We start from the raw sequence: 14,387 nt of genomic DNA, 5'->3' as shown, positions 1-14,387 counted from the left end.
AACGAGAGTTGAAGAGGAAAGCACGAAGAAGCCACCTCAACGGTATAAATTTGGGGATTTCCTCGCCGCCGGGAGCTGGAGGTACGGAAACCCCCGTCGGTGGTTACGATTGGCCGCCACGTGCCCGCACGGAGCTGGGATTTTCCCGGCCGCTCCGATAAGAGATGATGCAATTCCCATCCATTGACCTCCACACAGCTTTTTTTCTCTCTGCGACCAGTTCGATCATACGAGTACAACAGTAAGGGTCCAAAATATCATGCTGGGGTATATCTGACTGCCCTGCGAGCCGCCCAGGGCAGATATAGACCATATTTCTCATTACTCCATATGTGTCTTCCGGGGTATATGCAACATTTGCGCTAAGTAGGCATTGATAACTGCATGCTGATGTTCGGCCCAAAAATGTCACTACTATACTTTGGATGTATCAATCCTGATCCATAACGAGTAGATTGCAGCCAGACAAGCCAACAGACTCTTAATACAACTTCAGGCTTGACCACAACATGCCGACTTGATTCGTTCCCTACGCTAGATTGTCGCGTGCATGGATAACCGCTCGGGTTGCTGTAGATCGATACGGTATATCTACTACTGAGTCGTAGCCATAAATACATCCAAAGAAAGTGAGCAAGGCTGGGCGCGGCGAACAGCCTCCCGCCGAGCCTGCCGAGGAGGACAACCTCCAAGGGAGCACAGAGTCCTCCCGAGCTCACGTTTGGCGCACTCACACCGCAACATCAGAGCTCAACCGGCTGATAGTGGCTGGGGCACTTCTCAATACTGACTGGCGCGCTGCGCGTTCAAGGTCCGCAACGAAGGTACAAGCTCGGTCCTCAGATCCGTGTCCCTCATTCTGCTGTGCAGCTTGTGTGGCTAGGTCATTAAGGAACTGCGAGACCTGACTGATGAGGGCAACATCGTACGTCGCAGTTTGTGCGTTTGGATTTGCCTGGATATTCGAGAGAATCGTTTGCATAGCCATTATGGGGTAGAATATGACGAGCCTGGAAGACCTCAGGTTAGAAGACTCAGCGAGAGATAAGAATCCAATGGTCAGCGGACGGGTAGTAGGCCTTTGTTCAGATTGCGTACCAGAAGACCTTAGGTTTCAAAACCTGCTTCACTGCTAGCAGAAATTGCAGGGATGAACGGCAGGCAGACACAGAGATTTCTAAGCTTGTACTGACTCCCTCCAGCTCTACTTTATGCCGGGGACTCCATGACTTGCAGCGAGTGCTTGCCAGATGGACATAAGCCAGACAGTGGTGAAATTCGAGACGAAGCATGACCGCCCGCATGTCGGCGCCATCCCGGCCAATACCGGCGGCCGCAGAGAAGAAAAGCTTCGGGCGATGATCAGGTGCAACGGCCATTCGCCACTCTTCAAGCTGACCATCCAATGTTCGGATGGCTTGCAAAATCTCCCCATCACTTTTTTCGAGGGCTCGTCGTGAGTACAAAGCAGTATAAGCCCGGGAGCGGATCTCCGTCAACCGGAGTTCGCCGGGAAATAGAGGCCGTGAGTAATTATCTGCTTCCATGGTAAATTGAACATAATCCTTGTAGCCTTCAGGAAGACTCAGGTCGCAATTGTGGTCGGATAGAGACGGTGGCTGTTCGGTACGCCGACAAAGTTCTTTATCGAAATGATAGCACAACCAGAAAAGGTTTCGAAGATGCGCGTCTGCCCTAGTCCCTAGCTCACTTGAATTGGTAAAGAGCGACGCGCGCTCGAAGCATGCCTTCGAATGGCCTCCGAGAAGGAGTACTGCTCGAGAGGCGAAACTGCTCCACATAACAGCCATTCGAAGTTTCCCCGAGAAAAGGTAGACGACAATCATAATGACTGAGGTTTGCAGCAGGTCTATGTCGGGCTCCTGCCCTATATGCATAGAAGTCTCAATATAGTGCAAAACGCGCAAACGTTCACTTGGCGATGTCCGATGGCCTGCGTCTAGTTGATGTATTGACATGAATGCAAGAAAAGCCCACACGCAGAGACAAGCAGACTTCCTAGCCCCTCGCCCACGAGCATCAGTCTCATAAGCATACGATACAGTTTGGTCGAAGAGAACGGGGTCTAGTATCGGGAATATGGAACTATAAATCGAAGAGTAGAAGTCAACGGCCAGGGATCTGATCACGTCATGCTCAGGTAGACTTGTTCGGTCGATTGAATTCGGTTCATGATTCAGACCGGGGCCAAATTGTGCAACATTCTCCCAGGGCGGAGAGTCAAAAGACCCAATGGTCGGTGATGATCGTCTGGAAGGCTGACTATCCTGCGTGCCCGATAATGCAGGTATGGTGTCTGAAGCCGATGACAACGAGGCGTTCCCTTCAGCTATAGGGATGTTGCCAATCAAATGCGCCGGAGATTGATTTCGAGGTTTACTAGGCGGCAGGGTAGAATCTCCCACCACCTCATTATCAGACGCATTGGTATGAGGTCCTAATATGACACTCAGTATTTGCGGTGCTTGAAATTCAATGAGATAACTCGTGCTCTGTGCTTGTACAAGCCTGTGAAGTGAAATTTGAACTGACCGTATTGAGAACTGCTAGCATTCTCTCGCGGCTGCCTAAAGACAATCACGTCAGCGCACACTTGAGGAGCCAAGTAGGGAATCTCCTCATGCACCACTCCAATGACCCTAGATTGAAAGAAGCTGTGGTTTTTATATAAGAAATCCACTCACATATAATTGCGACGTGTCTTGCGTTGCCTATCATATAGACAGGGGGTGTCCTGATGAGTGCACCAATTGCACCGGGGCTGGGCCGCATCGCATTTTATCTATGCAACATGAGGATTGGCAGATAGACTCATCATGTACGGAGTAGATAGCTTACCTTTTGCCGATGACATCGGTCACAAGCGCGAGAAACCCGTGTTCTACCTGCCCTTTCTCCGAAGGCGAGAGAAACCACCTTGAAGCCGGCGTTCATGTTATCGGGCCGCATCCGGGAGTAGCACGATCCCTACTGTCTCTGCCTTTCACACAAATATTAACGAAGTGAAGAGACTCGGACCCGGAGAAAATTATGTCGCAGAATAAATATATTTGGGTTGAGCCCGAAAGAAAGGCGAGTATATCGGTAGGACGGGGTTCACGGGCACGAGGGGAATTAAACTGGAATACGAAGAAGCCGAGACTCGGCCCGCACGAGGATGGTATGAGGTCGAACCAAGAAAGCGTTTTCCACTTCCAAGACTTTCTTTTTCGCGTAAACTCATTATACCCGATCCGGCGTTTACTTGACCTCAAATCTTGATCTTCAAGAACACTTGGTAAGGAAAAGACTTATGTACGACAACTTGAAGCGATGCCGAAGTTTCAGCTTATTTCCAGACCTATTTTCCAGGGTGATATGGCATCGGTAAAACATTTACGTGGAGAGCCATCCGATTGTAACTTATAGTGCTCGAAAAATGTTGCATAGTTAGATAAGTAAGATGGGCAATTAAAGCCCCGTGAGGGTGCTATGCGAGTCAATTTTATGGCTCAAAAGGCGAGGAGTGTTATTAAACTTGGCGCTGCGCAGGACCTCCACCGCTTTGTCCATAATGGTATCTAGGCTGCCCATGTCGATGCATGGCTCTATTGACAGGCGGTTCGTGTATGCCCTCGCGCAGAAGAGACAGCGATTCATCATGTAGACACTGTAGACACGAACCGATGCTCGGCAACCCGAAAGACCCGAGAATCCGCTGGTCTGGGGCTGTACTCGACTTGAGACATCTTTGGTATGCTTGAACAGCTTCGTGACTGAGGACGATGTATTGAGGATAAGGAGTATGATCTTTGCGTTGTTACCGTCGAGGTCCAGTACTTCTGTTATCTACTAGGCGGCGGTCCTCACGTCCTTCGACCAAGAATCAAAGTATCGAGAGGTTGGAAAAGTTTCATTTTATTCCCGTACAAAGAAAGAAAATAGACCATAGCTTGCTCCGACAAATATTGCGAGGACGGACTTGGGTGGCTATTGCCTATCGAGCCCAAGGTGAAGAGCCCCCCGGTGCTATTTCATCTCCCTGAAGGCATCAAACATCCGGACTAAACCGGCTCATCTTGCGGATTCTGGCACCATAAATGTAAAAAAGAATAGGAACTGGGAATAGAATGGCAGTTAAGCATCCTAGGAGTGTCATGGCCCAGTTGACCCCCAGATTATGGAACTAGAAAATTAGCCGAATATGATACTCCGGGTTTTGCAACACAGTTCAACTCACCATTGCAGTTGCAAACAAAGGGAAACCGGCACCCAGACAGGATCTGAAGAGAGTGTTGGCTGCGATCGCAGAGTTCGCGTTCATCTTATAGACGTCGATAATATAGTTGAGGCCCTGGAACGGTTGTCAGAATTCATGTATTCACCTGACCCTCAGAGAATGTGGGAATCAGCCTACCTGCAAGAAGATCAGCAGCACCCCAATACCGATAGCACCGCCGGCGATGACCTCTGGAACCCAAATGATTGACTTGTTCGAGGTCCACCCAAACCAAAACATTCCAATGGGGAGCACCGCGCCGCCTAGAATCATCGGCAGAAGCCGCTCTTCCGGAGGAACTGACCCTTGTTCATTCATGATCCTCTGGAAGCGAGTCATGGTGAATGCGATGATAATGCCCACGGCTATCAGAACACCAACCGTAATAGCAAGAAAAGGTAGTTCTCCGACGCCGGCATTCCAGCCACGAATTTCTAAAGGCAATAGGATACGCTTCAAAACAGAGGTAGAGGAAACCGTAGATGAACCCCATATATAAAGTGACTAATATAAGGATTGGTTCTTGGAATAGCATCAATATAGGGCGGAGGAGGTATCGCTCGCAGATATCCCCAAGCTCCGTGCTCTGCTCTTCCGCTGGAGCATGAAGTGCCCAGTTTTTAGTCTGCAAGCGCAATCTTTTAGCCTTCCTCGTTAGTAGAACAGGCTCGAAGGTCTCAGGAACCAGAAGAAAGCCTATAATTCCGAAGAAGGCTGACATGATGAGTGTCAACCAAGCTGTCCATCGCCATCCCAGGTACGACATTGTCACAAAGCCACCAACGATGGGCCCCGCAACTGGACCGATGAAAGTGCTCGCCGCAAATATTGCGACTGCAATCCCTCGCTGGACCGGATCAAACATATCAGCCAAGATTCCGCCGACCTAGATGTCATCAGCATGATTAGTACCAATGTGTGTCAAGAGAACGGGTGGACATGGAGGGGCGCCATACGATAGCCAGAGGAGAACTTCCAAAAGCCCCTCCTAAAAAGCGACATATGAAGATCGTTTGTAGATTTTGAGCTACCGCCACAGGGATCTGAAAGATGGCGAAGATGAAGAACCCGATGAACAGGGGAATCTTCCGTCCATACAGCTCTGAGAGTGGTCCAAAAATCAAGGGCCCAAGCGCGAAACCTAGGACGAACAAACTGGTTCCCAGGACCATTACCTCTTCCGATACTCCAAATTCTTTTGACGTGACAGTAGTGGCCGTGCTGAAGACAGAGGATGCAAAGGTTACGCAGAAAGTGATCAGACCTAAATTGATGGTGATAATATACTTTCGGCATGTGGACATGTTTGAGGGCCGATTCTGTAAAGCCGTTAGCGCAGGAACAGGAACCCTCTGCAATTCTTGTCGGGAAGCCGAGGCGTACGGGATCATGATCTCCATCCCAGCCCACGAGATCGGGATTGTCGCTGGGCATACGCTCTTTGTCTATGCTTGCATCGCCCGAGAACTCCTGGGATGGCGGAACTGAGTCGGGATTGGGACTAGCCATGAAATTATAGGTCGTTATTAATTCGCACTTGGGTTGAAAGTCCAATGACCTATCGCAGGGAAATTCCAAGCTTGGATGGTAGACCGTGATTGAGAGAATGCCGCAAAGACTTCTGAGCGCCGAACAGCAGCCCGGCTCTTAGTTATACTCGTGGCAAGTCCGAGGCAGGCTACAGCATTGCGGCAAACTTCTCTGCTTGCCCAAGGATTGGTCTCCACCGATCAATTCCGCCGTCCCAAGGACCGATAGGAACCGCGACACGACAAGGCGCAGGAAATGACCTCCTGGTGCATTCTTCGGGACGTAAGATCTAAAGCAAATGCTCTCAAGGCCTGATTTATCTACAGCGTCTTGGAGCATCTGCTCCCAAACTACGTTTGTTTGAATTCAAGACTGAGTTGAGAGAGAGAGGGAGTCGATTGACTTGCGTTGGCCAGAAAGCACGATGAAGGCGACGACATGGATTCATCATCTGATACCTAGTACCCATGACTTAGTGCATTATTACTTGTTCAGTTGGTTCCAGTAGTTGGGAGCAAGTCTGTTTAATTGAGTTGGTTTAATCAATCGATCCCTCCAATCAGGACCGCTGCTTGTATCTACTTCACCGAGTGCTTCAAGACATGCTGAGGTAATCGGCATTTTTACCTTTTCGAGACCGGCAGAGGCGAAGCCTTGGAGAAGCTTTCGGACGAAACATGACATCACATATATGCGAATGAAGAATATATGCATCAGTCTAGGCCCCCCGAAACTGGCCGTCATTGCGAAGGCATGCACTAATCGACATACTCAGTAGCTTTTGGAAGCTTATATGCCGACGCCCAGGCACTCTCCTACATAGCTGTCTTAGTAATCTTGACTGTATGCTTGATTGTTATTCTAAGTTGAAGGTAATAGACTAGGACTTACCCGAGTAAGGTATACCTACTACGTACTAATTCCAGACACACAGGAAGATCATAATGGTAATTAGATATATCGTAAGTAAGTTGCCAGTAGCAGGAGAGATCCTATACAATATCTGAGGTCACCACAAAAGACTTGTGGATATTGACCCCATTCATCCGTTGAGGCTTCGGGTTGAGGTCCTCCTGACTACTGTGCGGGCTCCCAGCCGAGGTTTGTATAGTCGTGACCACGCCCTGAGAATCTTCCGGATCAAGGTCCGGCCGCCAGTACTTCGTCGTGTTGCTCTGTGAGGGGTGGGTTGCATGGCCGATCGAGCTCGAAAGAGGTATGCTACCTCCTGTTTTCTTGCTACGTGTGGCGCCATAGCTGGCGTCACCAAGCCAGCGAAAGAGAGGACGCAGGGTTACAAGACACCCTGCCGTGATGCCAAGGCCAGCCTCGACATTGGACCAGATCGAGATCTGCGCTGTAGCGTCTGAAGAAAGTTCTAATAAGTAATCTGTGTGACTCTCGTGTGGTGTGAACTTGAAACTTACAGAGGAACTCCTTGTCGTTATAAGTAGGCAGAAAAGGTATGCGTACAATCACAGCTGCGCTGGCTCTATCGGCTCATTAGCTCATGGCTGATTATTAGGCAATGAAGGTTTATTTAAGAGTACTCACACGCAACCCATGCTCAAGATCCCTGCTAGCGCAGCCTTGGTTCTTGTACTCATTTGCAAGTTCCAGACTAGAAAAGCAGGTAACAAGCCCAGAATTAAGTCGCAGACCATGGCTGTTACACTATACAGATAGGCGACATCGATGAGGTAGTCGATAGAGATGCAGGTACCAGTGGAATGAAAACGTCGCCAAAAGTAGGAAACCGGTTGGCATTCTAGAGTCAACATGAACCAGAACACCAGGCCCACGACAATCGAGATGGCAATGACAAACCACAAGAGCATCTTGTGTATCCGTGAGACGGTAAGCCGGAAGAGAGTCAATGCAATGGAGACCTTGGCAACGACTACCGTCACGACATAGCTTGTTTGACCTAACCACCACCACTGAAAACCGTTAACTTACTTTGCCGTTCGGAAAAGGGTATTGTTAGATCACATACAAACAAGGCGGTTTCTAACGTGTCTTGGTCAAGCCACTCGAGCTTCTGGCCCATGCCATACACTGACCCGGTAATACCACATAAGGCAAATAGAATCTCCAGCGCCTATGGTGGTTTAATTCATGATCAGCATGATTTAAGAAGAAAGCCACGAGAATGGCAAGAGCAGCTAGCCACATACCATAGCTAGGACCATCAATGCATCGTCCCATCCGAATGCGCGCACCAGTCGCAGTCTCACGAAACATCGTAAGCAGACGGAAATGAAGGAAAGTCCGAGAAAAACCACGGTAACAACGAAAATAGGCTCGCTGCGACCTTTGAACTCAACCATTGTAGATTGTCTGTGAGGTGAGGTCAATCACGACTGAGGATAATAATCTAGGAGCCGATGACATGGTCATCTACAGTGGGAAAGCAACCATCAAGGAAGCGAGGAAAGAGAGAGAAAGAGAGGCGGTAGTAGCACACGTACGAAATATTGCACTGCAGGTGCCGGACGATAGCACTTTAAGGGGAGCAGACTGGATGCATAAGATGAAGAAGCTTCTACGCTAAGGAGTCGGGCCGGGTCGGACTGTCTGACAAGGCATGGATGGAAGGTTTAGTGAAGAGTGATGGTGCATGGACCTAGCGGCAAGGAAGCGATTCTGAGGGTGAAAGAGTGACGAATGAATCCCAGCAACTGCAGCTTGGGTGGGGAAGGATTACCTAGGCACGTTCTGAACTCCGAAGGTGACCCCTCAATGCCATCTTTTCGAGTGCCTAGGGCCAGGAATAGACTTTGGCAGAAGCTGAAGACCCATCGGCAAAACTTTAGTGAGGTTCAGTCATGAGGGTTAATCTGTAAATGTACGTTAATAGTGAGTGCCCTTTCAGCAACGGCCAAAATAGGCTGATCGGCACCGGCCTAGCAGTGCCAAATGATGGCTCTGGGGCCATCTCCATTCAGAATATCCACCTTGCCATGAAAGGAAAATGTAGTCAGTAGTCCACTTCAAGGTGCATTGGTTCGGGTGGTTCATCACTCCACCTGTCTCTGGAGTCTGGACGGGATTACTTCCAAAGGTGGGGAGGGGAGAAGGGAACCTCCTCCAGGCACGGACACCTTACTACAAACGATCCTAATTGCATCAATGCTGACAAGTTGAAGACAACATGCAGTAGTTGCTAGACTATTCCACCGTCTACTTTTCTAAGAGTCTAGGCTATGGTCTACCATTGGCTTGAACAATTGGTGTCTCGAACCTTTCATGCTGTAAAAATGCGGCTTGCTGTGCGATGTGACACCGAGTAGCTTGCCAGTGGAGGTCGGCTAGACATGCATGCAGATGGGTCCCAAGAATCGCACCCTGCAGGGGACACACGCGGATGATCCAGACCTGATTGTCATGTTGTATGTTGTAACAGGCTGCTGGACCTAAGAACTTGAGGAATGACGTTGTGGGAGTAGAGTTGTATTTATTATGATGGCGGACATAGCCAAAGTCTAGAAAGTGTTCCTTAACAGGGCAGATAGGCTCCGGTAGGGCAAGTGAAGTCTAATCCTCTACCGTCCATGGAACTCAACAGCAACTAACTACAGATATCCACTACAAATGAAGGTCTTGCCCGTTGTCCTGGGACAGCCTTAACCAGAAATAGGTCTTGCAGGATACTCTTTCTCAAGCCGCCCCAAGGTACTGCACTTGTAGCAACCAGCCACCTTATTGTCAGCAACAAATATGTCCATAGCTAGTCCATCAAAGCAGATCAAGATGCGCAATCTCGGCAAACGAACTACGATTCAGCCCGGACGAAAAGTAAACCAGTTTGATCGATCTTGTTCGCATGGGGTAAAGATAGACAGCCCCACCAACGGATGTTTCATTTCGATCTTCTTCCCTGTCAACACCGTTGGACTGACTTTGAAAGCGTCTCTTCCGTGACAATGATGTGTGATTGATTAAGCTACTGAATGAATTGTGTTGGGATATTTCCTCAGTCAACATATCCTTGATCCGACCCTTGATCGAATTCTTTAGCATGATTTGGGTCTGTATTCTTCTTTGTGGGTGAGCGGGCTACTTTGACTAATCAAACCACCATGACTCGAGACGGGCGATTGCCGAACTGTCTCCATCCGTCTCAACGTGCCCCTCCTCTGAAGTCCTTACCCGGCAACACAACTCCACAATTAATTTGAGCCTGCCGATCCAGCAAGAGGATTGCATCTGAGGATCTTAGATGCAGTTACACTTGTTCACCCTCCTCTTCTTTTCGAGTAGGACAATATGAAACGATCGCATTGTCAACAGGGCCAGAGGGAATCTCTCTTGTGCGATGCACAATGCTGTTCTATTTGACTTTCCTGTAAACGCGTCTGACAGGTGCCAGGTGTCAGCACTTGATGCCAGGGACAATTGCCTAGAACCTGAGCTAGCCTCTAGTGCCGCCGAGCTTCGCAACACCCTATCATCATTCGCAAGGAGAAGGCTTTCATCATGTACATTTCCCCCCTTTATCCCGGTCCCTACAATCGATGATTCGGAGGAGGGTACCAATTTCCGGTCTTGCTCCGCTTATGGTTTCAACCAACAGTGGAACATGGCGGAAGCGGCGTCCACGAACCATAATAAGCTCGGCTATCGATTTTGCATTAGTACCACTATGCGTATGCTGATAACTGTGGACGGCATCGGGAAGTCTCGCGTGCACTACTTTTGACCTGCTTCCAGGATCTCCCCTCGAATAGGACGGGCACTGAAGCCTGGGTGTCAATCCTAATCCACAATTTACCGATTGAAAGAAAGCAAATCTCGATGAGCAGAACATCAAGGTGCTGCATGTTTTCAGGGTGGTACAACGTCGTTTACTCCCCTCCTCTTATCTGACATGGAAACTTGAGGTCACTGTCAACGTCACATGCTAGGTAGGCTAGGCCGGTCCCCACCTCCTGAAACGGTCGTTGCTTGAATGCACGTTTCATCTGTCATCTGTCGAACTGTCAAGACAATGCCTTAGATGCTATTTTGAGCCACCAGGTGGAGTGATCTGGGCTCTATACTCTTATAGCATAACCTGTTATGCTCCAAGAGTGCGGAGTTCCTTCTCTGAACTCACACCAACGCTAAGGTTTGTCACACGTGCAACGGTGCTACGCATATACGGAGTACCACCAGAGGCCGGGGATCTGAGTTGGCACTTTTGCCCTATGCAATAGCCACCTGAAGTAGAGGAGCTCGTGTTACCATTGGGTTCCAATTCCCCTCGCTCTGGGCGATGCCAAAGGTGCTGAGAGCTCAATTGTAGCCCTATGGGAGCACAGGGTGGTTTCATGCTAGGTTAAATCCAGTTGAGCGCCAGTCACCATAACAGCCAAGTCTTTGACAAGAGTAATCTCGCTGCAGATTCCCACGAGTTTTTGAGAGGGGGGAAGTAGCATTTCAGGTTGGCGAAGACTGTAGTAGTCTAGCCCGCGGCCCGCGGCGGCATGCTAGATTACCCAATTGGGACAGCAGCGCAGAGGACCTGATTCGGGGACAGTTGGTGCATGCGCCTCCTATCCCGCATCCAGCCCCCTTCACATGGGAAGCTCCAGAGCGTAGGTACTTGCAGCTGCAGTCTCGATTTAATGATCATTCTAGGTCCTGGAAGCCTCCTGGCCAGCCAAGTCATCGCCGCTATGCGCGTGATTGCTCATGTTATACCTTGCACCCTTCCTTATGGTCTCTGTCTCTCCACTACTCCATCTCTCCATCTACCATCGCATATACCTTTGGCACGCTTTAGCAATCATCGATCCTGATCACGTGATATGAAAGGAGCAAGCGGAGAAATGAGTATAATGCGTAGCATAAAAGTATGTAAAGAGCACAGCGCACGTCAGATCGATACGGTCGACCCCAGAGATGTAAGTTAGCATGTCTCCCCAGGCCAAACAAAGCTTGCCGCTTATTGAACAAAGACAAACATTTGAGCAAGCACAATCGCACCCAGCGTCATGAGAATTGACTTATGCGCAAATCGACAACAGCCTGCTGAAAGAAGATGTACGTGCTGGCCACCAGCCTCAGAAAATGTATAGGTATAAGTCTCCGCAAGCCAGGTGATTCGTCTGCTGTAGATTCTGAGAAGAGGTCACTGAAGAACAGCATCCACGAGGCCGCCCCCTTCTTCAGCGATCGTTCTGAGACCATAGGCTGATATAACTCTATCGGTAGTCTCGAAAGAGACGCTTCATGGCCTGTGTCTTGCTCTTGTTTACTAGCAGTTGACCGATCGTTGCTCAGATCCCTTCATCGATCGGCTAGGCTCTAATGAGCCGCTCCCCGATCGATATCTCGCTGCATCATGGCCATCATCTTTTCTCTAATACGTCGATCATTCATCTCCGTCTCCTCGAAAGAGCTTCAGGACTCGGTCTGACAGGGAGAAGAGATCTCCCAGGCCATCATCCACAGTATCTGCTTGTGAGTGCTGGTCTTGAAATTGCAGACGGTACTACGATCGGTATCGGTGATGAAATAACTAGAAGGCACGAAAAGCACGCGTGACCTTATACTACAGTCGGAAACATCTTGGAACTACGAACCCACGTAGCTCCGCGAGTGGATGCCTCCTTCAAGAGTGCTCGGGGCAGCTGCTAAGCGAACACAGTGAGTATCAAGAGTCAAGACCGGGCTCATATGGGTCTTTGCTCGAGTCGAAATCCATTCATCCTTGACGCTATCCCTTCGCTTTGCGCCCCAACGTACTATCCCCGCCCCTATCTGTTTTCCCTCTTACCAGTCACAGTTGTATCTGTGCTCGTCGCAGAAGATCGAATAGGATCGACGCATATGCCGGTGAATCGGGGTAGGCTTGTCTATTATCTCGTCTTGCTGTATGGCGCTCGCACCGCCAACTTCGTCTGAAGCTCAATCGGTCATGCCATACAGATTTGCATTATGGAACTTCAGCTCTAATATGTGCATAGCTATTTAATATGATTTGGATGGTTGGTACCATGCCACAGGAACGAAGCAATTCCATGGTTATAATGGCGGAGCAAGCTCACAAATCGTCCGATACGAATGTCCTCCGGTGATCATCCTGATCACTTGCTCAATGGCGGTATACAAGAGCACCTTCAAAACGAGGATCCCCCCAGGTTCGGGGCAGTACAAATACGACCAAACCTGCGCAGACCAAATCTTCTCTATAAATAACATGCAAGAAGTCTCAGACTTTCCCGAATATATGTATGTACATTTCAAAACTGCGCTTTCCTTCATATGCCGAATGTGCCTGACATCAACTAGCCTTCCGAAAGATATCTACCACTTAGCCTGGGGGCTCTCCATGAACGCCTTCAGAATGTTAATCCGCTCCTCAAGGGCCGCAACATAAACATTCAGGTTCTCCTGCACCTGAGCCTGATCATCGCCCAGTCTAGAGTAGAAGTCCTTGCGGTAAGGGCAGGCGGACATGGCAGCGGAGAAGAGGGGCTTGACAACGAAGGAGTGGTGGGGCTTGAGGGTGCCGCCGTAAGCGTTGCGGAAGGAGTCGGCGAGCTCAGTGGAGGCGTTGTCAATGTTGTGGCGAAGAGCTTGGGCGGTGAAGTCAAGTCCTCTGTGAGAGGAAGATGTCAGCTTTGTATTGAAGATATTGAAGGTGTCGATGAGAACTGTGCATCATGCATCGATACATGCGGCTAGGTGTCATGGGCTGAGTGACGGGGAGGGGTAGGTCAAATCTAACCTAACGAGCCAGAGGAGACCCTCGGTGGCGGTGTGCTTTCCGGTCTTGAGCTCGTTCACGACAAGCTCTTGGAGAGTCTGGGACTCAGCGGGAGCAGCCAGGAACCTGTCCCTGACTTTCTGTGATGGGGTTAGACCTGAGCGATGGCTGAATGCGGGGTATGGTTATCCGAACCTTGATGTTGCCGGTAAGGTCAGACTTGACAACGCCGAAAGCCTTGGATTGCATGAGATCTAGGAGTTTGATGTCAGCATACAGAGCTCTGTGACGTGCTGTACCATGTCCAATAACGGTGGCATACCGAACAAGGTGGTCAGGGCCTCAGCAGCATCGAGGAATTCCTGAGTTGAGATGCCGTTGGCGGTGATGGGAACGTCCGCGAAGGACTTCTTGCCGTCGAACCAGGTAGCCATTTTTGTGGAACTAAGGAGGTAGAGTGTATATTGTAAGTACAAAAGAGCACAGTAAATTGTAGGGAGGTAGATAGAGAGAATGTAAGTCGAGTGATCAGGGGTTGGGGGGCTTTATAAGGCAACGTGGAGGGGAGGTGGAGGGCAGCTCATCAACAGCCCACGGCGGCCTGTCACAACTCACCGCCGCAGGGGAGCGGGACACGCAAGCGGTGAGGTTCGAGACCAATAAACAAAGCGGGTCCCTTCGCCCCTGAGTGGTTATGTCAGCTATTGTTTCACCTGAGACAAAGCGTGCAAACATCTGAGCGGGTTATCAGGCATTAAGGCAAAAAGGCAGTTAGGCAACAGGGCATAAACTTGGGAAAGGGGAAGACCTCCAACGAGCGACGTCATCGACTCCGGGCCAAGACTTGTCCCCAGTGTCGGTTCCTGGCCGATGCCAGATCTG

General features: G+C 49.7%; 4 protein-coding genes across 4 annotated transcripts; all 4 read right to left on the bottom strand.

The window, feature by feature from the left end:
• Positions 1–265: 265 nt before the first annotated feature.
• On the bottom strand, positions 266–3,051 carry ASPACDRAFT_74490 (uncharacterized protein). Its single transcript, XM_020204230.1, has 5 exons — positions 2,860–3,051; positions 2,706–2,803; positions 2,554–2,588; positions 1,099–2,458; positions 266–1,010 (listed from the first exon to the last, which is right to left on the bottom strand). Exons 1-5 carry the CDS (start codon positions 2,953–2,955, stop codon positions 731–733), a joined length of 1,869 nt encoding a protein of 622 aa, XP_020061300.1. The 5' UTR covers positions 2,956–3,051; the 3' UTR covers positions 266–730.
• A 1,000-nt stretch (positions 3,052–4,051) lies between these two features.
• On the bottom strand, positions 4,052–5,788 carry ASPACDRAFT_56369 (MFS transporter; the record flags this gene model as incomplete). Its single annotated transcript, XM_020203121.1, has 6 exons — positions 4,052–4,186; positions 4,241–4,354; positions 4,418–4,732; positions 4,785–5,165; positions 5,236–5,598; positions 5,663–5,788. 6 exons carry the CDS (start codon positions 5,786–5,788, stop codon positions 4,052–4,054), a joined length of 1,434 nt encoding a protein of 477 aa, XP_020061299.1.
• Positions 5,789–6,335: 547 nt separating this feature from the next.
• Positions 6,336–8,167, bottom strand: ASPACDRAFT_74488 (putative integral membrane protein). The gene is made up of 6 exons (XM_020204229.1): positions 7,987–8,167; positions 7,806–7,910; positions 7,364–7,749; positions 7,237–7,301; positions 6,701–7,175; positions 6,336–6,624 (listed from the first exon to the last, which is right to left on the bottom strand). Exons 1-5 carry the CDS (start codon positions 8,137–8,139, stop codon positions 6,802–6,804), a joined length of 1,083 nt encoding a protein of 360 aa, XP_020061298.1. The 5' UTR covers positions 8,140–8,167; the 3' UTR covers positions 6,336–6,624; positions 6,701–6,801.
• Positions 8,168–12,627: 4,460 nt separating this feature from the next.
• ASPACDRAFT_109997 (GLTP domain-containing protein) lies at positions 12,628–14,126 on the bottom strand. The gene is made up of 4 exons (XM_020195443.1): positions 13,828–14,126; positions 13,701–13,759; positions 13,527–13,645; positions 12,628–13,397 (listed from the first exon to the last, which is right to left on the bottom strand). The coding sequence occupies exons 1-4, from the start codon at positions 13,937–13,939 to the stop codon at positions 13,103–13,105; spliced, it is 585 nt and encodes a 194-aa protein (XP_020061297.1). The 5' UTR covers positions 13,940–14,126; the 3' UTR covers positions 12,628–13,102.
• Positions 14,127–14,387: the final 261 nt, after the last annotated feature.

This window comes from Aspergillus aculeatus (genome assembly GCF_001890905.1).
Source record: "Aspergillus aculeatus ATCC 16872 unplaced genomic scaffold ASPACscaffold_1, whole genome shotgun sequence".
Classification (NCBI taxonomy): domain Eukaryota; kingdom Fungi; phylum Ascomycota; class Eurotiomycetes; order Eurotiales; family Aspergillaceae; genus Aspergillus; species Aspergillus aculeatus.
Note: the sequence above shows the minus strand (reverse complement) of the source record. Positions and strands in the feature narration are given on the sequence as shown.